The 26937-nt window shown below is 37.1% G+C and overlaps 11 protein-coding genes and 1 non-coding gene across 14 annotated transcripts; 5 read left to right on the forward strand and 7 right to left on the reverse strand.

The window, feature by feature from the left end:
• The first annotated feature begins 3887 nt into the window (after positions 1-3887).
• LOC135800245 (uncharacterized) lies at positions 3888-4871 on the forward strand. Its single transcript, XM_065313415.1, has 2 exons — positions 3888-4049; positions 4101-4871. Exons 1-2 carry the CDS (start codon positions 3999-4001, stop codon positions 4803-4805), a joined length of 756 nt encoding a protein of 251 aa, XP_065169487.1. The 5' UTR covers positions 3888-3998; the 3' UTR covers positions 4806-4871.
• A 32-nt stretch (positions 4872-4903) lies between these two features.
• On the reverse strand, positions 4904-6510 carry LOC135800238 (aldo-keto reductase family 1 member B1-like). 2 transcript variants are annotated; one of them, XM_065313406.1, is made up of 3 exons: positions 6267-6510; positions 5048-5963; positions 4904-4990 (listed from the first exon to the last, which is right to left on the reverse strand). In XM_065313406.1, the coding sequence occupies exons 2-3, from the start codon at positions 5950-5952 to the stop codon at positions 4945-4947; spliced, it is 951 nt and encodes a 316-aa protein (XP_065169478.1). In that variant the 5' UTR covers positions 5953-5963; positions 6267-6510; the 3' UTR covers positions 4904-4944. The 2 variants fall into 2 exon arrangements, with proteins under 2 accessions (XP_065169478.1, XP_065169477.1); XM_065313405.1 differs by lacking the exon at positions 6267-6510 and adding an exon at positions 6045-6063.
• Positions 6511-6696: 186 nt separating this feature from the next.
• On the reverse strand, positions 6697-8240 carry LOC135800241 (aldo-keto reductase family 1 member B1-like). The gene is made up of 4 exons (XM_065313409.1): positions 8103-8240; positions 7943-8030; positions 6860-7698; positions 6697-6797 (listed from the first exon to the last, which is right to left on the reverse strand). Exons 2-4 carry the CDS (start codon positions 8009-8011, stop codon positions 6767-6769), a joined length of 939 nt encoding a protein of 312 aa, XP_065169481.1. The 5' UTR covers positions 8012-8030; positions 8103-8240; the 3' UTR covers positions 6697-6766.
• Positions 8241-8254: 14 nt separating this feature from the next.
• Positions 8255-9702, forward strand: LOC135800240 (BRISC complex subunit FAM175B-like). Its single transcript, XM_065313408.1, has 2 exons — positions 8255-8624; positions 8685-9702. Exons 1-2 carry the CDS (start codon positions 8547-8549, stop codon positions 9603-9605), a joined length of 999 nt encoding a protein of 332 aa, XP_065169480.1. The 5' UTR covers positions 8255-8546; the 3' UTR covers positions 9606-9702.
• Positions 9688-12561, reverse strand: HPS1 (Hermansky-Pudlak syndrome 1 protein). Of its 2 annotated transcripts, none has more exons than XM_065313394.1 (8): positions 12422-12561; positions 11894-12200; positions 11712-11824; positions 11412-11657; positions 10536-11312; positions 10316-10436; positions 10062-10261; positions 9688-9981 (listed from the first exon to the last, which is right to left on the reverse strand). In XM_065313394.1, exons 2-8 carry the CDS (start codon positions 12152-12154, stop codon positions 9804-9806), a joined length of 1896 nt encoding a protein of 631 aa, XP_065169466.1. In that variant the 5' UTR covers positions 12155-12200; positions 12422-12561; the 3' UTR covers positions 9688-9803. The 2 variants fall into 2 exon arrangements, with proteins under 2 accessions (XP_065169466.1, XP_065169465.1); XM_065313393.1 differs by having other exon boundaries at positions 10316-10460; positions 12422-12560.
• A 29-nt stretch (positions 12562-12590) lies between these two features.
• Positions 12591-13760, forward strand: LOC135800246 (probable U3 small nucleolar RNA-associated protein 11). The gene has a single exon (XM_065313416.1). The coding sequence runs from the start codon at positions 12989-12991 to the stop codon at positions 13712-13714; it is 726 nt and encodes a 241-aa protein (XP_065169488.1). The 5' UTR covers positions 12591-12988; the 3' UTR covers positions 13715-13760.
• TRNAN-GUU (transfer RNA asparagine (anticodon GUU)) lies at positions 12740-12812 on the reverse strand. Its single transcript has one exon. It is a non-coding gene; the product is annotated as a tRNA-Asn (tRNA).
• On the reverse strand, positions 13712-14630 carry LOC135800248 (uncharacterized). The gene is made up of 2 exons (XM_065313418.1): positions 14476-14630; positions 13712-14331 (listed from the first exon to the last, which is right to left on the reverse strand). Exons 1-2 carry the CDS (start codon positions 14490-14492, stop codon positions 13827-13829), a joined length of 522 nt encoding a protein of 173 aa, XP_065169490.1. The 5' UTR covers positions 14493-14630; the 3' UTR covers positions 13712-13826.
• A 346-nt stretch (positions 14631-14976) lies between these two features.
• Positions 14977-22184, forward strand: Tasp1 (Taspase 1). Its single transcript, XM_065313402.1, is given in 7 exon segments — positions 14977-15304; positions 15364-15492; positions 15587-15850; positions 15853-16278; positions 16340-16488; positions 16552-16632; positions 22000-22184. Coding segments are annotated over 7 exon segments (1101 nt in total). The 5' UTR covers positions 14977-15285; the 3' UTR covers positions 22033-22184.
• On the reverse strand, positions 16660-21913 carry Girdin (protein girdin). The gene is made up of 5 exons (XM_065313386.1): positions 21819-21913; positions 21252-21358; positions 20772-21188; positions 20480-20721; positions 16660-20402 (listed from the first exon to the last, which is right to left on the reverse strand). Exons 2-5 carry the CDS (start codon positions 21306-21308, stop codon positions 17357-17359), a joined length of 3762 nt encoding a protein of 1253 aa, XP_065169458.1. The 5' UTR covers positions 21309-21358; positions 21819-21913; the 3' UTR covers positions 16660-17356.
• On the forward strand, positions 22122-26868 carry LOC135800841 (uncharacterized). Its single transcript, XM_065314171.1, has 5 exons — positions 22122-22653; positions 22747-22876; positions 26107-26422; positions 26493-26660; positions 26721-26868. Exons 1-5 carry the CDS (start codon positions 22122-22124, stop codon positions 26838-26840), a joined length of 1266 nt encoding a protein of 421 aa, XP_065170243.1. The 3' UTR covers positions 26841-26868.
• Positions 23295-24860, reverse strand: LOC135800239 (dnaJ homolog subfamily C member 25 homolog). The gene has a single exon (XM_065313407.1). The coding sequence runs from the start codon at positions 24525-24527 to the stop codon at positions 23514-23516; it is 1014 nt and encodes a 337-aa protein (XP_065169479.1). The 5' UTR covers positions 24528-24860; the 3' UTR covers positions 23295-23513.
• Positions 26869-26937: the final 69 nt, after the last annotated feature.

Consider the following 26937-nt stretch of genomic DNA (forward strand, 5'->3'; position numbering starts at 1 on the left):
ACTGTATTTGTTTCATCCATCAAAGATAACTCAATTACAATCTTAATCAGTTGATCTTTTTTATCATCCTGCTCAATATCTTCACTTTGCCCACCATCTTGTTTAGTATTACATCCGGCAGCCATTTTATTGTTGTAATTACGTAATTTTAGGTTATAATTGAAAGTATGATGTTTTTACTGGTTTTAAATACAAATTGGAGGAATGTAGACGGTCGATTTGTTTTTTAGTTTGTACTGGATGTGTTTGTGACATAGTTTGCTCGATGGCGTCGCTCTACTGCCACGCATAATGTGCGAACACGAACACGAACACGAGCAACAAAAGAGTCAGGAAGGAGCGGCGGTTGGAAAAGACGCCCGGCGTCCTCAAATGATTTTAAATTTAACTCGACGCCTAAATCGGTGCGCCGGCAAGAAATAACTCGAATTCGGGCGAAGCAAATGAATACTTCCGCATGTCTTCGGATATACCAACTGTTTTAAATCATACATAACCTAACATAACATAACCTATTATGTTGCCTCACAAAATATCAAATTAATTGACTATAAAGATGTAAATTTATTAGGCATACACAGCTGCACTCAAAATTAATAAATAAAACAATTTGCGGCTGAAATAAAACAGATTTGCCAAGAAAAAAATCAACCTACAGCTGTTCAACACCAAGTTGATGTATAAATATAACAAATTTCGAAACTTTTATCCACTGCACAACTAAAACCAAAGTGCACTTGGCCTTGAAACCATCTATTCTTAATTTATTAAACAAATAATTCAAAAATCTAATTATAACCTCAATTTTGCACTAGTTTCGCAAATTACCTCCGTAATCTTTTCGTATGATCTCATTTGGATAGACACCAAAGAAAACAATGACACCTTCATGTCGTCCATGACTAAAAAAACGTTTGTTACGTTATTTACTATTTTTTCTGAGCTTAATCCTAGTAAAACTCATAATCCCCTTCAAGTTCACCAGAGAATACGGTTAGGTAGTGTCAAAATAGTGTGTTAATAGTCATTGTAACACGTCCTTCACATAATTACTCGGTCGACGTGCAATTTGCCACTTTTTCGCGCGCCCGCCGTTAATTTATCGCGCGCAGCTTATATTTGGATGTGCTAATAGACGGATTATCGACGCGTGCCAACCACGCGAGGAGGATTCGAGTATTCAGAGCGCGTCGACGAGAAAAAAAACGCGAAGAAGATTGATCTAGCAATGTGGTCGCGCAGATTGCCAAATCAATTCGATGAATAAATAGATTCACTACTTTAAACATCGTAAAATTCATCAAATAAACGATTATTTCGTATTTTTCATATCAAAAATTAAGTTTTGTGTTGTTTCTGAGACAATTTGCGTGTTTTTTATATAAAAATACGCATCATTTGGCAAATGTACATCGTAAGTGTATAATTTTGTCGTTTTGACGCAGTTTTACATAAAGACAGAAATAATAACCGCTAGAATTTATTTATTTAATCCACGACGTCCTATTATTAAACTTGAACTTTCACGAACACGCAGGATATGCTTTACGGTGTGAAACTTTATAAAAATAGCGTTTTGTCTGTTTTTCTGGTGAACGTTCACGCATAAAACGTTGTAACACGCGTAATATTAGATATTTAAGTGTTTTTTACTTACCAATATCCAAAAAAGTTCGAAATTGCTGAACAATCAGCATCCAAAGATGCCGTCTCCACATCGCTGTTAACATTATATATTCCAGTATCCGCTGAATCCGTTGATGTGGCCGTGCTCACATCGTCCTCGTCGTCCTTTTCTTCGTCCTTACACACGTCGTCTTGTTCGGTCGCCATTTTACCGAGGAAACTACGCACGAAACTCATTCCTATTCACATTAACTATTATTGTTTCGGTTTTGTTTTTATTTTTTTGTTAATTTTTATTAATTTTGAGTGTGTGGGTGGAAATTAGGCGCGTTGCGGTGTAAAACCCGTTTCGGTGTCGTTGTGCCTCGGTGTCGTCGTGGTTCGCGAGTGGCGATCTCGTCCCGGCGCTGAAACCCGCGGGAAACCCTTCCTCTGTTCCTCTCGATGCGAGTATTTATGGTGGACAGTCGACGGCGTATTCGTGTGGGCTATTTGTAGTGATGAGAGAGGCCTTGGATGTACAACGCCGTCAAAACAATGCATAATGATATTATTTTAGGTTTTATTTGAGGTTAGAGTTAGGTTATGAGTTAGATTATGAGTTAAATAAGGTTAGGAATGTTCCATTGGCAATCAATTCGTTGAATATGTGATGAAATCTATTGAAAATGCATCATAATCACAGGTAATATGAAATTTTTATCTTAATAATGTACAACGCCGTCAAAACAATGTAGGGGAAAGTAGCCATATTTGGACCATTTTTATATTTTTTGATTTATAGAGCCACATATAAACTGTCAATAAAAATTAAGTAGCGGAAAAGTAACCTACAAAGCTTACCTACAAAATGATATTTTTGATTTAAGTAAAAATTATATTTATACCCCTCAAATTTCAATTTAAAAAAAATTTGTTTTTGGTCCAAATTAAGAAACCGGTTTCTTAAATTGGACCGCGCGGTTTCCTAAATTGGACCATGCTTTTTTAACGGCAATTGACACAATAGTAAATTTTAGTTTTAGCTCTAACACAAGCACATTTTGTTTAAACCAAAGTGCGGCATTTCATACATTGGATCATTTCGAAGAGTTGTGCTCGTCCACAAGCTTTTCTAGGAGGTCGAAAAAATGATATACGTTTTCCCTGTTAAATCCCCGGTGCCTGTCTTTGGTCCAACTTGGGCAACTTGAAGAATTTATATATAATGATCAACAACAATCTTAATATAACAAAACCTCTCCAAATTAATATTATAAATTATAGATAAATAAATATGCTTTCTGATGATATAATAATAATTGTGAAATCTAACGTTTAAACAGCTTGACAGCTTATGCACTTACGTCGTTATAATAGATTTGATAATCAAGAATACACAAAGTTGTTGTCACGACGAAAGCACGCGGCAAGTTTTAACTCAAATAGTTGAATCAATTGTTTATAAATACGAGTAAAACAAGGGGCCTGTCTATTTTTGCAAAAACATCAACAGTCCGCGGATATCGTGGTGGTCCAACTTAGGCTACCTTCCCCTATAATAATATTATTTTAGGTTTTATTTGAGGTTAGAGTTAGGTTATGTGTTAAATATGATTAGGAATATTCCATAAGCAATCAATTCGTTAAATATGTGATGAAATCTATTGAAAATGCATCATAATCAAGATAAAATAATGAATCATAGATTAAAACACGTTGACGCCGGCGTGACCCACCGGTGGGAATTTTATTTTTCAGGTTATATACAGGATGTTACGGTAGTGTTTTATGTGTGCAGGGTCGGCTTTATTGTTATGTGCAAGTCTGCAGGGTAGTATTAAGTACGTGCCGTACACTTAACACGTTGACGCCGGCGTGACCTAATATAAAAAAAAATGGAAACAAATACGACGAAACAAATAATTCAATGAACTGAATGTTAGTGTAAGTTGCAAATTCAAAGCACCAAAGCACCAGCCAAAACAATCGTTTCGTGCCGAAGCAAAGCATAAACCACCAGCTGCATCAACTCGAGCGAGCTGATAACGCTCAAACGCCGCCCGATGCGCCGGCGTCAACATGTTAACCGGCCCCTTCTACAAATTCCACGAAATTTCACAATTTCACAAATCATGCGACTTGCCCTGTATTCTATATAGTTTCGTTCAGTCGTGTGCGCGCGCGGAGAAGCACGATCATGCCCCGAACTTTGAACGTGCGCCTGCGCATTCCGCAAGTCTGCGAAATGTGCTTGGGCCGCCGGGCAAAACCGCGCCGGCGTCAACGTGTTAAAATGAGTGAGTCACAGATAATACGAAATTTTATCGCAATTTTTAGATTAAAATGTTTATAAATGCATCTATTGTCTATTATCAAGTTCAAATTTCATCATGACGCCTTCCAAACTCATTCTCTGCCTTTGTGCATTCATCCTGCTACAGGTAATTACAAATTTTACATTAAACTAAGCAAATTAATCAATTTTATTGTAGTTTACTGATGCCTCAACAACCAGCACTAAATTATCACAAAGAGTTAAAAAATCCAACTCACTCATAAAGAAATTATTCGATGCAATGCCTGACTACTTCGATAGTATTAGCGCCTACGAAGCAAACGCATTAAACATCCAAACCGAGACCGCCGCTTATGAGAAATCACTGAACATGCTGATGAGGGATCAGGACTTGCAAGCCAATCGACAAGTTGTGGCAATGCATGAAGAGGCTGATGAAATCGATGTGGATATCAACGCGTGTTATCAAGAGTTCTCCAATGACCGCTTCTTTATGACAATGCATTACAACGCTAGTGTGATAGCTTTGAAGAGGACAATGTGGAGTGAATTCGGAAGGATCTACGCCAAATTCGAGACGACTTTGAGTGATTTGGAAGAACGTGCGGGCGAAACCCAGAATGCTGTAGTCAACTGTCATGTGGATGACGATGATTGTTTCGTGAAAGGATGGGATCAGTTGGATGAGATAAGAGGTTTGATCGAGACGGCAGAAATAGAAATGCACGCACATCAAATCAAATTCGATTTAATGAAGGAGAGCTTCTTTGGTCAGTGGAGGGACAAACTAAATATTTACCTGGACATAACATACCGTAACGAGGATTCTGATTTGAATGCATTCAAAGAGTGCGTACAACAGAAAATCATGGAGTATCCACCTATCCGTGTAGAATTATAAGCAGTTAATAACTAAATCTTTGATTTGTCGCAGAAATATTAGAATAAAGAACCAATAGAAGCTGAATGAGGTTATGTTGTATGTTATAAACACACAGGTTATGTTCAGGTTGATTTATTAACTTTTAAATAATGCATAATCAATACTCATCGTTCTCAAACGGATGATGAACATGTCCAAACGAACTAAAAATGCAAAACACGATTAGATATCAATCAATATCTGAATAATAAATTACTCACGGTGTCATTGGGCAAATACGATAATTGCGATCGAAGCCATCGATGATTGCAACATCCGCAGGTGTGAGTTTAAAGTTCAAAATATCAAAGTTTTCAGCAATTCGGGATTTGGTGACGCTTTTTGGGATCACAACATGCCCACGCTCCATTTGATACCTGAGCAGGACCTGCGCGGTGCTCTTCTTGTACTTATTAGCGATTTCTTTCAGTTTCGGGTCTTCCAGCAGGACAGGTTCTTCGGGTTTGGCCCATGGACGATCTGGAGATCCTAGAGGACTGTAAGCTGTGAGGACAATGCCTTTGGAAGCACAGAATGCGCTTAGTTTATGCTGGGTGAGATATGCGTGGCATTCCACTTGGTTAACAGCAGGGACAATCTTTCCAGCGGCCAGGACACGTTCGATTTGTTTCTTATTGAAGTTAGACACGCCAATAGAACGGCATAAACCTTTGGATACCAGTTGTTCCATCGCTAGCCATGTGTCAACATAATCAACATCGGATGCGATTGCGGTGTTGTCTGGTTTCAGAGGGAACAGCTCACCGCCTTCCTGATAACCCACTGGCCAGTGGATTAGGTAGAGGTCGAGATATTCAAGTCCAAGGTCAGCCAAGGTCTTTCTACAAGCACCTTCGACCAATTGTGGACTGTGGAATGTATTCCACAGTTTACTGGTGATGAAAAGATCTGAACGTGTGACTGTTCCATCTTTTAACTTTGTCTGAAGACCTTCACCGACTTCTTTTTCGTTTTGGTAGATGTGGGCGCAGTCAATGTGTCGGTAACCAATGTCAATGGCATCTTTCACTGCATTGCACACTTCACCAGGCTTCGATTTCCATGTACCAAGACCCAATTGTGGGATTTCAGCGCCAGAGTTCAGTTTGATGCTTGGAACAGCCATTTTAGTTGAATCTAAAAACACCACTTATGAGTTTCTAGCAGAGGATCTACTTATATAGAAATTTGTTATCAGTGAGTGCTTTTGATGTTTACTTATTATGAGATGAGATGAAATATTATGCAATGTTAGGTTCAATTCACTCGTAATGTACAACCAGTGTGCGAATAGAGAATAAATCATAGACTAGTCAATGCAAACACAAACAAAGTGGAAAATAACAGCGGCAGTAATTGATATAACGATTATCCTAATCTGGCAAACACTTATGTCGCTGTTTGCATTCAATTAATTGAAATGTATGATGTTGGACTTACATGCTGTTGATGTTGATGTGATGCAGTGGAGAAACAACCTTCAAATGCCGGTTTTTGATGCCACACAGCAGGAATTTATAACTCTACAGCTGTATGCTGTATTCTTGCTGGTTGTAGCAGGAGCAGGGAGCGCAAACGCAGTGAAACAATTTCGTTAATTGTTTGTATTGGTTGTGGTGTTATACCAATATTGATTCATATTATGAAATGAATGTTTTACATTTACATCATGTTTCATAACTTTCCTCTACATCTACATCTACATCTACAAAAAACACATATTTCAGCAGGAAAATAACACAGTGTTGCCAGAACCTGCTACACTTCTGATAAAACATTAAAAAATGCGGAACTGGACTGATTACGATAATCAAACAACTCTCATCTTGTCTCAAGGACAAAATTACATAACACAATCAAACAAAATGGATAAAATCACGAATTGATTTATATTTGAATGTTACATTCAATTAAATATTGCATTTCATCCTTAGAATTCCTTAGAAAGGGTAATGAGGATGTGCAGCAGATCTGAAAACAAAAAAAACATTAATTTTTGATTGAAATTAAATTATTACTTGAATTCTTCTTACCCTGTCATCGGGCACACACGCCAATTACGATCAAAACCATTCACAGTCGCCAGATCCTCATCAGTGAGTTTAAAATCTAAGATGTTGAAATTTTCAGCAATGCGTGTTTTGGTCACACTCTTCGGGATGACAACATGTCCACGATCCAGCTGGTACCTCAGCAGGACTTGCGCAATACTCTTCTTGTACTTATCAGCAATTTCCTGCAATTTCGGGTCTTCCAACAGCGCAGGCTCACCGGGTTTAGCATATGGACGATCAGGAGATCCCAGAGGACTGTAAGCTGTGATGGTAATACCCTTGGAGGCGCAATACTTGCTCAATTCACTCTGGTTAAGATAAGCGTGGCATTCAATCTGGTTCATTGCAGGGACAATCTTCGCCACCGCCAGGATACGTTCAATTTGGCTCTGGTTAAAGTTGGATACACCAATGGCGCGGCACAGGCCTTTGGAGACGAGTTCCTCCATTGCTTTCCAGGTATCCACGTAGTCTACGTCGGAAGCGGCGTCGGTACCATCATCATTCGTGGGGAGTAATTCATCAGTGCCTTCTTTGAAACCGAATGGCCAGTGGATAAGGTAGAGGTCGAGGTATTCCAGACCTAGATCAGCAAGGGTGTTGCGACAAGCTGGTTCGACTAAGTCGGGGCTGTGGAAGGTGTTCCATAACTTGCTGGTGATGAAAACGTCCTCACGTTTGACGGTACCATCTTTGAATTTGGCGTCTAGAGCGGCCCCGACTTCTTTTTCGTTGAGGTAAATGTGGGCACCGTCGATGTGACGGTAACCGACGTCAATGGCGTCTTTTACAGCTTGGGTAACTTCACCAGGCTTTGACTAATGGAGAAAAATTGGATATTATGTAATATTTTGACCCAAATTGGAAAAATTTTGTTTTATCAACCACTTTAGTTCATAACATGACATAGCATGATAGTGTTTTATCAGAAAAGTGTTTTTGTAACATATTTAAGTTACTTTTTACATTCGGTAACATTTTTCATACAAAAAAATTGAAAAAATGCAACAAAACACATGATTATTGATTATTTTTTAAACATGTAATGAATAATTTGCATACCTTCCACGTGCCAAGTCCCAATTGTGGAATTTCAATGCCAGCATTCAATTTGAGTTTGGGTACCGCCATTTTGATCAATCTAAAATTTCTACAAGCAAAAAATGGACATTAGCCATGCGATTATTTAATTGTTCATGACCTTAGAATATTATATACACACCGTGTTTACTCCCTGGCTATGCACGCTGTGGACTACGATAACAGAATGTCGGATTCAACTGCACACTGTTCAATTTATTTCAAGATCACTCCTGCTCTATCTGATGATTATTCCGACATTTCGACAGTGATGTCAGGTGAATTTCGAGGCACACTGTGATGATTTTCATTAAACAAAAAGAAAAACAAGTTATTTATATTGTTATAAATGTTTAAGGGTGATTTACCATAGTTTTGTGGAGTTTTTTAAAACATTTTTAAATAAATTGATTTGTAAATGGATGCAGGGTTGCCATGACAATGAAAATGCCCCCACTGCAGATAAAGTAGGATATCTTAACCTTATCACAAAATAAAAAGTGTAATGAGTAGTGAATAAGTGTTTAAAAGCAGTAATTATTAATAAATATAGTGTGTAACATTAAATTATATTATTAGTAACAAAATGAGCGTGTTTGTTAATGTGTCAGGCACTGCATTCTCTCTGCTTTTGTATGAGAATGTTCGAAATGATCATGACCAAGTATTTATCAAATAAATTTACAATATTTGTATTATTATTCATAATTTTTAATGTTTTTAGGAAGGATTTCTCTTGGGTGAGATAATCCGCAATGAAAAACGTACAATTACTGACAATGATCAAGATGTGGTGACAATCGAGCACACAATCAAAATCAATTCAGTATTTCCCTGCCCACGCCTTGGTCACTTCTTCGATAATGCTGGCAAGATAGATCCAAACAAACTGGACACCCTACTCGGCGATAAAAAGGATCACGTTGTTTCCTGGTACAAATTCAAACGCATTTCTTCTTTTAAATTAACATTGCGTGAAAAAATTGTTATGAAACAATTGGCTATGTATTTCATGCCGCAAGCACCTGAGCATTTCACATGGTGTTTGTTAACTGCACGCGCTGGCGCTGATAATGACGAGAAGCATATTTTTTCACAAACGTTTATTCGGTATCATATGTCTGCGTATCAACCGCTGCCGATGCACATTGCTAACTTAAAAGATCCGCATGATGTTTATAAGAAACCCGAAGCTTGTTCGACGATTTTCCGGGAAATCGTGCGTGGTTTACCAAAGAAAATTCATGGATATGCGACTGTAAGTTGCATAGAAACAGCGTTAGATGAGCGAATTGCTCGGACAGTTGAACAGATGAAAACCTCCGAGGAAGAAATGCATAATTTAGAGCAAAGAGTACGAGAATTACGGACAAAGTTGAATACTTTGGATAATGATGAATCACTGGAGGATTTATTAGGTACACCGGAAACACCAGTGAAAACCAGATCTAACCTAACTTCAACTTCGATGAGTATAAAACCGAGAAGAAGTTTGCGATCTGCTGGTGATGTAAAAATTAAAAAAGAAGACAGCAAAGAAGAAGTTAAGGAAAAAGCAGAAGATGAACAAATCGAAAAGGACAAGAAACCAAGTACAAACCTGGACAGTCCAAGAGTCACGCGTAATTCAAGCCGGAAAAGTTAATATAAGTTTGCTTTCCGTGCAAAATTGAACCAAACGCGGTGTGCCTTTGTAACCTTTATGTTGTAATCGTAATATATTCGAGTTTTTGCATCACAAACGACTATATTTGGATTAGATATTGACTAGATCATAAGCGGAATGTAATAATACGCGTTATCTACCACAAAGCTTAAGAATATTAATAATAATTTAATTTAATTAAAGTAAGTCCATCGGATGATTTGGATGTCCACGCAGCTCCCAGATAGTCGCAGCTAAGCGCCGGGTATGTTCCAACACGCAAGTTGACGTCGCAAGACCCAAATGTATGCAGAATAACTCGTAGCAGCGGATTTTATGCGGCGACATCTTCGGAAAGCACAATTCTTTCAATTTCCTGTGTAAAATATAAGTTATATAGGCAACCAATGTGACATAACAACGGTTGCCATTGGCAACGCAGTATTACCAACTTACTGATAGAAATCACCGCAGATAATACCAGGCTGGGGTAAAACTTTCGAAGCGTGCGTAGGAAACACTGTTGGTTTCAATGGCGCCCCGGAAGTGTCTTCAAACCACAGAAAATACGCGTAGTTGAATGTTGTATCCTTCCACATCAGGGATAAGTGTCCTTCTTGTAGATGCGCACGTGAGAAGTTAATCATCGACCAAATCTAGTGAGAAATTTAGTTATTTTTACTTAAAATTGCTATAAAAATGTTCCTAACCTTGCTTTTGGTCAAAGTATTAGTTTGTTCGGAATTAAAATCCAAACTCGGCGTGGTCACGCGATGCGAACTGCGATCGATGTAGACAAAATGCACCAGTCCGGGAAACTCCTCCAGATACTTATTGATCGTTAGGGAATCACTAGTAATCAATGCGATTAAGGCCAAAACTTTCAAGCCAAGTTACAAACAAACAAAAATGGCGTATGAAAAAGGATATGATCCAAGAGAAAAGTTGCGCATTGCTTTAACCTTGAAGAATTCACTGTAGTTCGCTAGTTTTTCCTTGACAGACTCTGCAATTTCATTGACATAAATCTGCGAAGACTTTAAAACCGTGTGATCAAAAGATGTCAATGAAAGAATCTCTTTTAAACAATCCAAAAGTGTCGGAGTGCATGATTCTGCCCTCAGTAGAGCTTCCATTGATCTACCTTTGATGAATTCAACGTATTTCTTCTTCATAAGCTCCCAGATCTTTCCTAGTTGCTTGTAACAACTTTCAATCGCGTTATTCTTCGATTTTTTCAAATTATCGCAGAGTTTCTTCACGGAAACATCTAAATTCTCGAATGCAGGACGTAAAGTATCAACTTGTCGTTGAATCTGCACGGTTTGCAGGATATGAATGTGCGAAAATGTGTTATACAGAGCTGTGCTTAAAGTTGCAGATCCTGTCTCCATCAGGATGACAAGATGGACGCCACCGACGCCATTTGCATCATCAGTTAACCTCTTTATATGCACAGCATGCGGCACACATTTCGGTTCGTAATTTGCGCCTGTTAGCAACACTTGGTGACTAATCAGATCTAAATGTTGCTCTGGTTCGAACGCCTCGACCAATGAACGTGTGGAAGCTATCGGGGATGAGCTGGGACTGTAGAATTCTTCTTCACTGTCGGATTTATCCGATTCGCATTCTTGTTTTTGAAGCGTTTGGCACAAAAGTGTGAGGAATACTATGTCGGTAGGTCCTAGATCGCTCGCATTTTGACTAAACATAAATATTTGAGGTTAGAAACGCATTTTGATAGATTTTGTGAGTTTAACCTTGCTTTAAAAGTATTTGTAGGTTATGTAAATGTGTACGTACCTAGAATATAACGCAAGGAACTTATTTTCGACTAGAATTAACGCGTGACTTTTGTTCGACTCGGTTTGGCACCGTAGTTTTTCAATAGCTTCTTGTAGAACTCCTAAAGTAGTTGTGCTGGTGTCAGCGTTGACAATTAATTGTTCTACTGCTTCCACAAAGATTGCTTGATCATTACTCTGTAGAAATGACCAAGAATCAAGCAGTTTTGTGACTAGAGATGCCAATTGTGGGTTACTCTTCAACCTTTCAACAAAAAATTATAATTTTTCATTTGGAAGGCACAAAAATTAAACTTACATGATAACATTTGGTCCACAAATGAACCTGACCATTGTCACACAGATATTCAGAGATCTCTTCATTGAACTGACTTCTTCAAGTCCAATGCACACAAATAAGTATCCCATATACTAAAATTCAGTCAAATTTTTATAAAAATCTTAGAAAAATCAATGTAAAAGTATAAATTAGTTACTTACATCTTCGAAAGTCATATTTATACCATCTTGGCATTGTATAGATGTGTATGAGTTACCAAATTGGCAACTCATAATCCTCTGTGAGGTGACAATAGGTGAAAATATCTGCACAATCACATTTGTTAGTAGTTTACTGTCCAGACTCTCAGTGGGCACCAATTTTTGGGTCTTTGCGAATGTGTTGACATGTTTAGCAAACTTCTTGTTGTATTTTGTGTAGATAACATCATTTAGATGGTCAAAGACCAGAATACACTTCATCTTGTAGAGTTGAGTGAGAAATGAATGGTTTCACAACTTCACATTTCTGAAATATGATATGAATATTAAATAATGTAATTTAATATTGACCAGAAACATTCCCACAAGTATTATGAGTATAAGTTTATAGTTTTGTGGTTTTAGAAATATAATGAAGAGAAATCAATGAATTTTTATCATTTCTGACTGATACAGAACAAAATTCACATGAATGCAAATGAATTTGAGTAGTAAGTGATGATTATAAATAGAACAGAACTTATCTACCTCAATTTATAACTTAATTAGAGTTTGCGGATGTGTTTTGTTAGTTTACTTCATTTGCTTCTGGAGTTTAAGCTCCAGATAAGGGATTTCAGGTTAAACTAAATTGATTTATATCAGTGTCACTTTGTACTGCGGGAAATTCGAAAAAGAATGCATTTCTTATCATTTTGTGATAAGAGAATAAATAGGAGGAGATTTTGATAAGTTTTTTTGTTCCTATTGTGTATAAAAAGATGTTTGGAATGCAATGTTATCAAGGATAACAACCTTTATCAATGTAATGTTACATTGAAGGAAGGAAAAAGGATCAAAAAGAAACGCCCCCGGGTGGGCTCGAACCACCAACCTTTCGGTTAACAGCCGAACGCGCTGCCCATTGCGCCACGGAGGCAGTTGAAAGCGCTTTCAAAATGCTAGCAAGTCAATTCAATCTTCTTCTTCAATTCCAGTGATCATATCATGTTGATCATAGCCTCAAATAATTCATGTGCTTCATTTGATTCATGTGTTTCTTCAAAACACAATTATTCATTATCAATTAATACTTCCTAACTTCAAAAACTAAAAATGTCTGTGTGGAAAAAAGCGGCGAAAGCCAACCAGAAAACTCATCGTGAGCGTCATCAACCTGAACTCCGTAAACACCTCGGTCTCCTCGAAAAGAAGAAAGATTACGTTCAACGTGCTACAGACTTCAACACCAAGAAAACCACCCTCAAAGTCCTCCGAAAACGCGCGCTCAACAAAAACCCCGATGAATTCTATCATCACATGATAAACTCACAAATCACCGATGGTAAACACATAGAAAAAGAAGACTCTGAAGATGAAGACACCCCAGATCAACTGAAATTCAAGCGATCTGAAGATTTAAAGTACATCAGGTTCAAACGCACCCAAGAACTGAAGAAAATAGAAAGGATGCAAGCTGAATTACATATGACAAATGTATTAAATGGACATTTAAACAAAAGAATTGTTTTTCCTAAGAATTTAGAAGGTGAAGATCAAGGAGATGAGAAAAACTTAAACAAAATGAATGCATTGGCAAGTAAAGAGCTACCAGATGTGGATTTGCATAAATTGGAACAAGCAGCAAAGAAGAAAAGAAGTGTTTACAGGGAATTAGGTAAAAGAGTTGAGCGAGAAAGAGAATTAGCTGTGATTCAGCAAAAATTAGAAGTTGCTAGGCGAGTAGAAAGTGGTAAACACTTATTGAAACCTAAAAAGGTTAAAAAAGGTACAAAGGAATCAGCGCCAGTTTATAAATTTCAATATGAGAGGAAAAAGTAATTTTATAAACTTTTACTTTGCATTAAATAAATTAATAAGACATAAATTCAATTATATGCTAAGTAATACCCAAAATAATTAAGTTTTTTTGATGAAATTTAAAGATTTCACTTTACAATGACATGAAGAAAGCAGTTAGGACAAGACTCATCCCAACCATAGCATAACCAGTAGAATAAACCTCCTTAATCGTCAGGAATTTACCGCTATCCCATGCTAAATGCCTTAATCCATTGACAACATGATAGGCAAGAGGGAAAGCAATCAGGAACTTAGCAGTCACATGAGCTGCTGGTCCCAAACCAGCAAAAGCAGTGATGAATGAGTTGTAGTCCTTCCAGAAAAGTGGGCCTGCCGCAAGCATGTAGATGTATGCGGTCATTCCCATGCCGGTGATGCGATGCGTAATGGACAAGAAGGAGGTGAGTTGTGGTTGGTAAACGGTAAGATGTGGCGACATTGGACGGCCCAGCTGCATGTTGCTGGTGTCGTGCTCGTGGAGCGCCGTGGGGGTGTCATTGCGTGGCAGGGCTTTGATTTGTATCGCTCGCACGAGGGATGATTGCGTTTGGGTTGCCAGCAGGTTGTTGATTGCCCTTCTGCCTGGTCCAACTAACCTGTGTGGATATTACATAATATAGATTAGAAACAGCTGTGATTGCATTTTTTAGAGTTATTTTATGTGGAGTATCAAGTGGTGTTTATTATTGTTTGGTTTGTGGAGGAATTGAGTATTTATGTGGGTTTTGTGTGGTTTTTACCTTATTATTGCGGACATTTTGACAAGATTCTTTATCACTACACGGTTATGTGTTTGTTATGTGAAGAACAAGTGACGTTAGGTATGCAACCAAACATACAGGAAATTTTCAAATGAATTTAATGAAACTGTCCACTGAAAAAATTAACACAACTGAAGATGATACTTGCTGTTGCAATGCCAAAAAAAATTGCAGTATGACCACGAGGTAGACCAAAACCCGGAAAAAGGGAGAGGGGAGAGAAAACCCTAAGAACTGCGACTGGACCGTTAGACGACTCAGGCACGACTGAAGCTACTGGGGTCAAGCGAGCCGTTGTACCCGCAAAAAGTGGTGGGGGAAGGTTTGCTACGAGGGGAAAATGCTATGTGCTACTCTGTAGCAGCCAACCCACTACCCCCTCCTCTTTTTGCGGGTGGCTGCAGTGAACCTGGGTATGATGACGCACCATGTTTACCCTTTCGCCACTCTTAAGTTAATCCTGCAGGCAGGACCAGCGCTGGTATAAAAGGTGCAACGCGGAGCTACCCTCTGGTCAGACGTCACCCCGCGGTCAAACAATTTACTTTGAGAGAATCCAACTACCTAAACCCACAATTTGAGATTTTGAGGAACAATTAAAGGTCCAAGTGACCACTTCTCCTTAGTGGTTCTTCTTCATACTTCCTTTTCAAAAGTAGCATAGAGGGCGCACAGTGACATTACCAAACAATACAATTAATTGACAACACAACCTCTAAAAACACAGTTCTGAACCGCAGCGAGTTTAAATTGATTTAAAACAACATTATCCAGCATTCAAAGTGAAAAATGATCGCCGTACACTCAGGTACACCAAATTTTTAACAAATTTATAATAAAATAACATTAAACTATTAAAATCTTCAGGTGCTGGTAATCATCATTATAGTAAACATCCAAAATACAAATTAAGCTGCAAAAAGGCCTGTCGAGCAGGCATGGCAGTGATAAAATCGGGAGGCACAGCTCTTGAAGCCGTCACAGCTGCAATAAAAGGTAAAAAACACTAAATCCACATCTACATATTAAAATTATATTTATTTTATTTATTTAATAAACTAGACAAGTAGTAAATAATTATAAATTCAAGTTCTGGAAGATGATCCCATAACAAACGCCGGCTACGGTTCGAATTTAACAACAGCGGGTCGTGTTGAATGCGACGCTGCTGTAATGGACGGCTCGAATCTCCTACACGGCGGTTGTGGAGCCGCAACAAACATCAAAAACCCCATCGAACTCGCCTGTGATTTATGCGTAAGACAAACACAATCACTGCCTGTGGGTCTAATCCCACCATCACTCCTAGTCGGAGACGGAGCACGCTTACACGCTGAAAAATACGGAATAACAACAGTAAAAACAAACAATTAATAACAAAACGAGCTATGAAGAAACTATTAAGTTACAGCGCCGTTTTGAAACAATTAGAGTGCGAAAATGAAGAAAAGAAAGAAATAAACGAAGAAATCCAAGATGATAACGTCCGCATGGATACAGTAGGCGCAGTTTGTTGTGACCTACGTGGTCACGTCGCATCCGGTTGCAGTAGCGGTGGATTACTCCTGAAAAGACCCGGAAGAGTCGGGCAGGGAGCTTTGTATGCCAGTGGTGTATGGGCGGATAGTTTTGATGCTGATGGAGTTTCTGTAGCTTCAACCACGAGTGGTTGTGGGGAGTATTTAGTCCGTACGCAACTAGCGAAGGAAATTTGTGAAGATTTGAAGGGTTCCACATTTCCTACGCCGGATTTAGCTAAAAGCATGACGAATAAATTCCTTAGTAAGTAAATTATTACATAAAATTAATAAAAACATTATTTTTTTCTAATTTTTTTTAATAGATTCGCGATATTTAACAACAGCGAACGATAAAAACGCTGGAGTTTTAGTAACGCATGTTCTTCCAAGTGGAGAGGGTACTGTCCTATGGGGACACAGCACTGCCAGTATGTCTGTGGGGTTTATGTCCGTTGATGATCAAAAACCAAGGGTAAATTTATTTACCATCAAAATTTCTTAATTTTTATACGTTTTTCTTTGTTTTTGATATTAGAGTGTAATTTCAACATTACCACCTGGCTCAACCCAAGGAAAAAGCATAATGGTTGGCGGATCCAACTTTAAATCCCCAAAGGTACCGTAAATTTTTCTTAACCTCACATTCTAGCTACATATTTATATTTCTCGCATTCTGTATAAGTACATATACATATATTGTATAAATAATGTTTGTTGTCTATATAAAGAAGACACTGGTATAAAGTCGAGTATAAAAACCTGCTCTAGAGGTAAATTTGTCTAAAACGTTGTAAAAAATGCATCATCATAAGACAATCAATGGAGTTGTGTATTGCCTAAGACACGAAAATCACAATTATTTGCTCGTTTTTCATCTACCAGCTCGAAACGTATCAATAAATGTCTTCAAATCTTCCAAAACTATCGAAAAAACTTAATGCACTAGATAAGTTGACGGTTAAATTACTTAAGTTACGAAATAAACATCATGGTTAGTCATGTATGAGTGCGTTCGTTAAATTATTAAATTACTTACGACTAAGTTTCGATTAAGTACATAACAATTAAATACATCGGTTGTTGCATTTGCGCGAAGCAGTCGGTTAAGGCAAGACGCAGGTTAAGTACATATACATATTCTTATATAAGGAACTATTAATTTCTGGTTGATTAATTATTATCATGATCAGTTGCTGCGGAGATCGAAATAGCTGTCAAATAATGTAAAACTATCACAAAATTTTGATTCGTTCTCATCCTGATTGTTGCGTAGCGTCGTTATGCTTATACAATTTAATACGATGAAGAAAGGAAGCATTTCTAACCTAAAATATTACAATCTAAACGCATCCGTACTCGTACCAGATGGCGTTCTCTTTGGCATTGTTCTCCGACGTGCGTAATTCACCCGCGGAGGGCGTGGTATTATTAACCTTACTTTTCTCTTGCTGTTCGTTAGTTGTGGTTGTAGATGGCGCTGCTTGTGCACCGATCACAGTGGAGATACGATTGTAGACCAACAATGGCGGATTTCCACCACCACTGCCATTGTTAGTCGGTGTATTTGTTCCGCCGGTGTTTGCACTGCTTGTAACAGCATTACCCTGTGGTGTAGACGTATTGGGGTCATCCTCGGATAGATAAACAGTTCTTCTTGTTCCTACTGAACCTAAACTCAACGGTCCGACTTGATCACCAGCGATGCTATTACGATGACTTGACAAATCACGATGGCTTCTTCTAAGTGCAATCTCATCTCGTGGTTTTAGACTACCGACATTGCCAGGGACACGTTTTAATGCTTCGTGTTGTAAGGTGGGTTGCGGCTTTTCCTCTGCAGTGGAATCCGAATCATTACCACCGGAATCTCCGGATTGTGTTAGTCGAATTGTATCTTCATGCCAACTCCGACGATGACGATTAGGGAGTTTATTCAATGCTTCTGTAGCTCTACGAACTCTTCGTGCTAATGTAGCGCCGAATCCTCGCTTTTTACCGGAAGCATTGTCTAATTTCCTGTAGTGTTCCATGATCTTCTCTTCTAGTTTCTCTTTCTGCCGGCAGAGGTTGTTTAATTTATCTGTGAAGTGTTTCTCTTCCATGTGATAATGTTGTTTGTCTTCTAACGAATGCATCAATAGAGAATGATACTGTGAGAGGAGTTTAGATACATGATCCATCAACGCGCGTCTGTCTGTATCTAAATTATGATTCATATCCAGTAAAATATCGCAGTGTTGGCGTAGTTTTGCGTTTTCAAGTTGCAGCGTCCCTACAACATCACTACGCGTGTTTAATTCACCTTGCATTTCGGAGTTACCTAACCTCAATCGCCAGCTTTCACTCTTCAAATTTTTAATCTCTTCTTGCATTGCTTTGTATTCGGTTTTCAAGCGATCATTCGCCGTGAACAGATTACGAAAATCATCTTTTAGCTTCGAATGTTCCGTGCGTAAATTACCCAAACTCTTCGACTCGTTTTTCAACGCTTCTTTCTCCAATTCAAGCGTAGCGATCTTCTTCTCGTGACTTGTACTTGATTCATTCAACGTGCGCACTTCAATGCGTAAATCCCGATTGTTTTTCTTCAATTGTTCCTGTTCTTTTGTCAATTCTTCATATTCTGCGTTCAGTTGTTCGTATAGAGTACGAATTGTGACTTGATCATGCAGTAGAGTGTCATGTTTGCTTATAAAACCTTCATTCAACTTGGATAAGTCTTCTTTTTCGGCTACCAGTTGACTATTTGCGAGTTGTAAAGCGGTTTGTTGAGCTTGCAGTGAGTTAATCTTACTTGTAAGCGTGGAAACGTCAACCTGGAGTGTCGCGTTAGCACTTTGTAGATCCGCATTGGATTTCTGTAGTGTTTTAAGTTCATCCAACTGTTGAATACTCAATTGTTCGACTTCCGGTTGGCGGACGACGAATGTACCGACAAGGTCTTGATTACTAAAGACTTTTTCAAGCAAAACATTTACATCGAGATCCAGTAAATCGAAATTCAATCCGAGTTTTTCTAAGATTTTCTTACATTTTTCATTGGTTAACTTGTGACTTATTAAATCTTTTTGTAGATTGTCGATTGTAACAGTCGCGATTGCAGTTTGTGAACTTAATTCTTGTAATTTCTGTTCATTTTCCTGTTGTTTTTCTAATTGTACCGCGAGTGAATCACTGTCTTTCAGCGCCCTCTGTAATTCTTTTTTGATAATCTCAATCTGCGCATGGTGCTCATCGATAGTTCGATCTTTAACCTCATTTGTCTCTTTATACTTAGCCACTTCTCTCTGGGCGGCTGCAATTTCCTTCTCGGTTTGTAAAATCTTCTCTTTTGATTCATCCACTTGTGTTTTGTATTCTTTTGCTTTGTTTGCCACTTCTTGAACGGCTTCCAACTGCTCGGAAACAACGCCGAGACTTTTTTCGGCATCATCCGCTCGTTTTTTGATATTATCCGTTAATATCTGAATTCTTTGTTTTTCTTTTGTCAGAGAATCGATATTTTTCTCTAGTTCTTCGATTTTTATGCGTTCGTTTTGTATATCTTGCGCTTGGCGATCCGCGATGATTTTATTTGAATCAAACGAACTTTGTAGTTTTCTATTTTCTTGAATTGACGCTTTGAATAAGTCATCTAATTCACGATTTTGTTGTCTTAACCTCTCGAAATTCTCTTGTAATTGTTCATGTTTCAACTCTAACTTTTTCTTCTCCTTTTCAATCTCTAGTAACTTCTTACTACTCTCATGAAAGTTTGATTCTTTCAACGAATCAATCGTTGATAATAATTTACGATTTTCAAGTTCTAATTTCAACGCACGCGCCTGCGCATTATTCGTCAACTGTTCCGATAAACTATTATCACCGGAATTGGACTCTTCCAGATCAGAATCTAGTGTTATGGAGCTGTTTTCTTGTAGTGCTTGTTTCGTAACTTGTTGTAATTGAACATTTTCATCGATTAACTCACCCATTCGCTCACGGTCAGCATCGCGTTCCAATGTAACATCATTAATCGCTTGTTTTAGTTGTAGAACCTCAGCTTCAAGTTCTAAAACATGCTCAGCACGTTGTCTGGATCTTGCAAGTTGCGCTTCCAACATTTCGCGAGTTTCTAGCAGAACACGGTTATCTTCACGAAGTTCCACGACGCGCACACGATAAAAATCGGTATCAGCCAATCGCTCGCGGTATCTCTGCGCTTCTGCTTCCAATTTATCAGCGCGTTCGGCTTTTTCTCGAATGGCATCTGCTTCATCTCGATATGCCTTAGCTTTTCGAGCTTCTGCGAGTAATTCAGTATTTTCCGCCTTGATTTTTGACACCAGTGAATTCGCATGTTCAAGTTCTTCTTTACATTCCGTCAAAAGTTCAGTTTTTTCTTCTCTATACACAAAAACAATAAATTAATGAATATTACTATGATTAATCAGTAATATAAACATTATTAAGGAGTTACTCACAATTCTTGTCTTTGTTTTCGCAGTCGTGACTTCCAATCAGCCAACTCAACCGCCAAATGATTAGATTCAAAGCCGTCTTTATCGGTGGTGACAGGCGCAGGTATTTCCTGTCCAAGGTCGCTCACCCAGTGTTGAAACAGCGAATCTCTTTCGCTTGTTAACGTTCGCAGATGGCCGTAGATGTTTTGCAAAGACTGTTCGGGCCAGTCTTGTGTCAAAACAATTGTTTGATCATCAGTTACCTATAAAAATCAAAATTAATAATTTTCTTAGTAAAATATTAAAAAATTACCCTTTTAATGCATTCTACAATGTCATGTTGAGCCTCCAAAGACAACTGTTTAATGCGAGTAATAAAAATCTCTTTTGTTGGTCCTTGAACCGCACATCCAAGCAAAAGTAAAATTAACAATTTTAAATGCTCTAAAGATTCCTGTGAGCCTGGCGCACGACCAATCGCGACGCAATCCGGCAGCGCAATCACAACCTGGCCCAATTCTTGCTCGTAGATTGTTTTTACATTCTTTATAATGCTGTGGAAGATTTTGATTCGGGAAGCAATGATACTCAGTCCTTGTAGGTTGGATAATGTAGGCACTGGCTGGGCTGGCTCTGGGTCTATCTGGAGTAGCACTTCGATGATGGGCCCGCCGTCGTGGAAGCTCTCATAGACTTGGAGACCCTCTGGTCTTTTCACACATGTTCCAAGCTGATTTATTTAATAAAAAGCAAATAATAAAAGCAAATTTTGTTTTGGGTAGTTTATACATACCCAGGTCACTAATGGACCATTGAGGAACTCCTCCACATCGCCTGCGGTCGCCGCCATCGTCCAGGTCTTCAGGATGTGGCTGGTGTTGCACTTGGACCACTTGGGGCCTTCAATAACATAACCGCAATGATTTTGAAGTTGCAGAAAGCTGCGCAAGTTTTTAAAGTATGTTTCCGGGCGCGTTACGCGTCGTTGTTGGTCCCGTTTCGCGGTGTACGTTTCATTGCTTATTGTATTGTGATTAGTTTCTCACGTCCGGACGCATGAGAGCCGTTCGCAGTGCGCTGGGAATCGCTGCTGAAGATTGAAAAAAGAAAACAAAGCGAATGGTAATATCCGCCATGTTTTGATCGCTTCGGATTGATTCGACTATGATCGGTTGACATTTTTATTAGGGAAACCGACATTTTGCATTTTAAAACAATATAAAATATATTTAACTAATATATTTACATTAGTAGATATAAAAATTTACAATTTATTAAATATCTTTTTAAATTTTGGCTGAAATTTTTTATATATAGGCAACCATTGCAACAATATTTTCAAACAAAACTTTAAACTAACCTTAAATATTTTTCTGTTTGTGTTGCCTGTTACTTCTTTACAATTTGTTTATAATTTAAGTAATAACAATGCCTCCACTGAGAAAGTGTCGTATCCGTCAACTACTAAACACTGTAGTCACTACAGGTAACATTTTTCAATATAAACTCTCCTAACTTTAATAAATCTCTAAATTATTCAGATGAAACTGATCAAATCCAACCATCATCAATAAAAACCATCAAAAACGTGCTCAAAAACCTGAAAGAAATCGACGATGAGTGCAACGATGAGGAACGCATCAAACACGTCGATGAAACCTTCATGGACGCAAATATTTACAACATTGCAACTCATGTTGCATATAAATGCATCCAGAAAGTCAATTACACTCAACACACATTCAATTCAGACGAATTTGTTGATAAACTAACAAGTTTCCTGTCCAATGGTCAACCAGATGAATATTCAATTGATCATTTAGATGTAATAGGAGAACATGTGATGCTAGATAAATTTATGCCTTGTTTGACTAGTTTCTCATCAATTTACGGTGGATTGACACACAGGCCAGAACCTCCACCGAAAGTGAGGAAACAAAAGGAAACAAACTCACAGAAAGCAGTCAAGAAACATCTGATCAAAGTTGTTGACTTGGAGAATGAAAACGATAAGAAATCTGAAGATATTTTGAGATTTTACATGAAAGCACTCAATGATGAGTACAAAAAGAATGATAACATGCCTGTAGATTATTATAAATTTGTTATTGATACTGAAGACTTTGGCCTGACGGTAGAGAACATTTTCTACACGTCTTTTATTTTGAATGATGGAAAAATTAAGTTAACATTAGGTAAAAACTTTATTTTTAACCGAAAAATCATGTTTATTGAATTTTTTTTGTTTAGATGATGAAATACCAACTTTATTACCGTTGGATAAAAAGTCTCGGTTGAATATAACTCAGATGGATTCAATGAAGAAGAATCAAGTGGTGACTTCTATATCGATGGATATTTGGCAGGCGCAATCTGCGATTGTGAAGGAAGGTATTTTGCAAAGGCATCGGAAAAACGGTGCGTATCCATCTAAATAATAATTTTTTTATACAAATTTTAAAATTTACAACGATTTTTGTGTATTGTATCTTTTAAACTGAAAAAATAGTATTTATTATAATGCGAAAGTGAATTTGTTTGTTTGTTACAATTTCACGCGGAAACTATTCAACGGATTTTCATAAAATTTTGTATAAATGTTCTCAAGAGTATTGGGAAGAATATAAGATTTTTTTGTTTGAAAATTATAACTTAAATGGTGTTAAATTTGCGATGAAAGTTAATATGAAGGTTTAATCATAACTATACTTCAATAATGCACCACTAGGTGGCGTGAAAACAGTATTATCATCTACCACGTTTTTAAGAATAAATATTTCTAATTTTAGAGAAATTCTTAAGTTTAAATGAAAATAATCAAAGAAAAACACAAAAATCATTTTCCATCAAATATATTACAATTTTACAAATATAATCTACACATTTAATAAGAATTCATTTCATTTCCAGTTGCACAGTATCTCTTACGTTTATATTTATATTACATTCGTTTCAAGAAAAAAATACTTAATAATAGATTAAAATTATTAGTAGAGACGGAAAACAGCACATCTTGTATAAAATCTACTCTTAGTATCTTAAACATTAATCAACATTAAGAATCGTCGAATGTCATGCGTGGCACGCCACTTTTCTTGATATACCGACGATATTGCTTGTACTTATTGTTCTCCGCCAGCTTCACCTTACGATTCTCATCTTCAATCACCTTCCACGCATCAAACTTCTCACGAATCCACAATTTCTTCTCTAAATAACCCTCGCGGATCTCTTCTTCGATTAATTCGAACTCATGCACGCCTACTTTGAGGTATGTTCGTATCAAATAATACTTTTCCTCTTCGGTGTAGTCCGGATCTTTCGACAGGAAGTGTTTTCGACAAAATTTAATATACCAGATTAGATTTTTTGTTATCGTGTAGGGTGATATTAATAATTGTATCCAGAGAATGTTGAATATCGTTGGTTTTGCATAGGAACCTTTAATATCCATTTTTTCTTCGATTATCTTCTGGACAATCCGCTCGATTTCTTCCTTTTGCTCTTGTTTGGATTTTCGTGATTTTTTATCATTCGGCAGGAGATTTTCTTCTTTCGCGATGTCCATCGCACGATTGCGATACTTTGGCACAGTCATGAAGTATTTTATCGCGAATTCATAGCGTTGTTTAGCGCTGAAGTACTGAATTATTGAAATGATGCTTATTGTGACAAAGATGACGATTCGCACGTCGACTTTTGGTGCCATACGATGTCGATAATACCGGTAATAATGTGCGTAATATGCATCTGGATTATCCAACATATAATCATAATCTGTGCGAGATTCGTCATCTTTTAATATTTCATATGCTGTTGCTACGATTTTGAATTGTTCCTCTGCTTTTATCTTTGCTTCTGGGTCTCGATGTAAATCCGGGTGGTATTGTCGTGCTAACTTACGATAAGTCTTCGCTATGGTTGATTTATTAGCATCTCTGTCCACTCCTAGCACATCATAGCAGTTTTGTTTGCCACAGTAGATTGATTCAAGCAAATGTGCTTCACTTTTTGTACAGCAAACAAATAAAACTATCAAAAGTGATAATAAACTCGTCAAATTCTTCATTTTGATGTGTTTTCTTCACAGATTTAATTTTTATTGTTTTAATTTTGTTGATAGTTAATAAATTGCATTCCGATTTTCATAGGAATGTTAAAACTTGAAACGTGTTTCAAGAATGAGGAATCCGTTACGTTACCGAAACTGAGTGTGACGTCAGCTATCGCCGCGACGTGAGTACGTGCGTTTCGGACATTATTTCGAGCGATTTTTGTATGGTTTACACCGATTTGCGGGCATATTTATCGCGGTTTCTTGTGATTTGCTACAAGATAAACTCGTCGCGCTAGTCGGTGCCTGGGAATGTTGAAAATATTAGGTTAACGTGGCTGGAAATGTGTCAGTGTCACTAAATGTCACTTATAATCCCTTTAAATTTATATTTATTCTCTATTTACAACGTGTTAGAAGACATTAAAAATTTAACTTTTTATTAATAATTAATTTGGAGTAGTAATGTTTTAGCATTTTATTGAAATATCTGCAAAAAGTTGGGGTTTTCATACATAAATTTGTGTTTTTAAATATAAGTTAATGTCATATAGTTATTGATTCGTCCACCAGATGACGCAGCATGTATCTTTCTACGAGAAAATGAAACACACGAAATCGTTATCCAGACATTTTAAAGTCAAAATTGTGCCAATAATTGATTTAAATTAGTAATATTTTAATTCTTTACTAAAATATTAGCAATAAATTGTATTTTTCAAACATAAATTCGTGTTTTTAGGCTCAAGGTTATAAGATGTAGTGAATAGTATGCACAGCAGATGGCGCAGCATGTATCTTTCAACGTGAAAATAAAACACATGTCGACGTACAAACACGCGAGTTGTTATCACGAGTGTAACCTACAAAATGTCATCCCCTACGAAAACAAAAGAGTGTTTATTAAATCAAGTGACAAAACAATTATCAAAGTTATTAACAAATGACGACAGTTACCCATCAGCGTTCCGAATACACAATAAACAACTGACGATACTTGGTGATTTAAGTTTTCAAACAAATCTAAACTTTGCAGCATGGAAACAATTGAAACTCAACTCTTCCAAAACTTGTGAGAATATTTTTGATTATGCGAGTGAATTACACAATAAAACAATCAATGAAGACTCAATTTCACAAATAATTGACGAAAATAACGACTTAAATATAAAATTAAATAAATGCTGTGTGATTAAAACAAATTGTCATGTATTTCTGGATCGACAATTTGTCACAGAGAGAATTTTAAATGAAATAATTAGTGATAATGAATATGGTTGCTATAAATTGAAACCAGGACTGAAAGTAACTGTAGAGAATACGAATGAACATGTATCTGAACTAAGAGTTAAAATTTTACATGGGATTATCATGAATTTTATTAATTTTGACACAAATATGCAGAAAGATGCAAAAGAAATATTTCTAATAACAAAATCAAGTGATAATCATGATAAAAAGATATTATGTGGATGTGTAGTGAATGAAAAAGGGCAGAAAGAAGAATTATTAACATCTACAGACATTTACGAGTAAAATTTGTTATTAAATAACATTTAAAGCTTTAAAAACATTATTTAATTGATTGTTTCAGTGAATATGCGTCGAATATGCGTATGATGTTCGAACACAAATATGGAGTTCGAAAAATATCAGAAAAACCAAACTGGAAGCAAAAAATTGACAAATTGGGACATGCAGCTGTTACTTTTCAAATGATTCAAAATACTCCACAGAAAACTATTTCTTTGGCTTCTAAACATCATGTAATTAAAGATGCAGCGTTTGTTATTTACAACGGAGCAAGAATAAGTAGTATTTTACGGAGATTTGAGTCAGAAATAGAGAAAAACACGCATAATAAGTTGCCTACCATTGAAAACATAGATTTTTCAACTTTGAGGTTATCAGTGAGTATTTTTAATCCAAAAAATGTAGAAAAACACATTTAATATGTGTTATTTGTTTATTTTTTCATAGGAAGAATGGGATTTAATCTATGCATTCCTTGCACAGTTCCCCGATGTGATAAAAAAGTGTGTTTGTGATTTACCGGAAGGAAAACTAAACTTTCAAAAGTTGTACGAGTTTTTAGTGCATTTCTCCACTGCATTCAGTGTGTATTACAGCCGCATCAAAATAATAACTGTAAGTTTTATTTGTTTATTTATATCGTTCAAAAATAGTGTTAAATAAGCTGAATTTTAGGAGGCTAAAGAACATTTACTGCCAACTATGCACGCGCGTATTTATTTACTCAAATCAATCGAACGTGTCTTGCAAAATGCGCTAAAACTATTAAACATCGAACTTGTCAATCAAATGTAAACTCATTCTAATATATATTTTGAGGTTAGTAGTGTTTTCTATTTCTGTTTGTAAATACGCCAAACGCTGTGTATATTGTATTAGATGGTAGCTAACC

This window comes from Atheta coriaria, unplaced genomic scaffold (genome assembly GCF_025399875.1).
Source record: "Atheta coriaria isolate IRGN ID8LTWV9N9 unplaced genomic scaffold, Caltech_Dcor_3.1 hic_scaffold_10_pilon, whole genome shotgun sequence".
In the NCBI taxonomy this organism is placed as follows: Eukaryota; Metazoa; Arthropoda; class Insecta; order Coleoptera; family Staphylinidae; genus Dalotia; species Dalotia coriaria.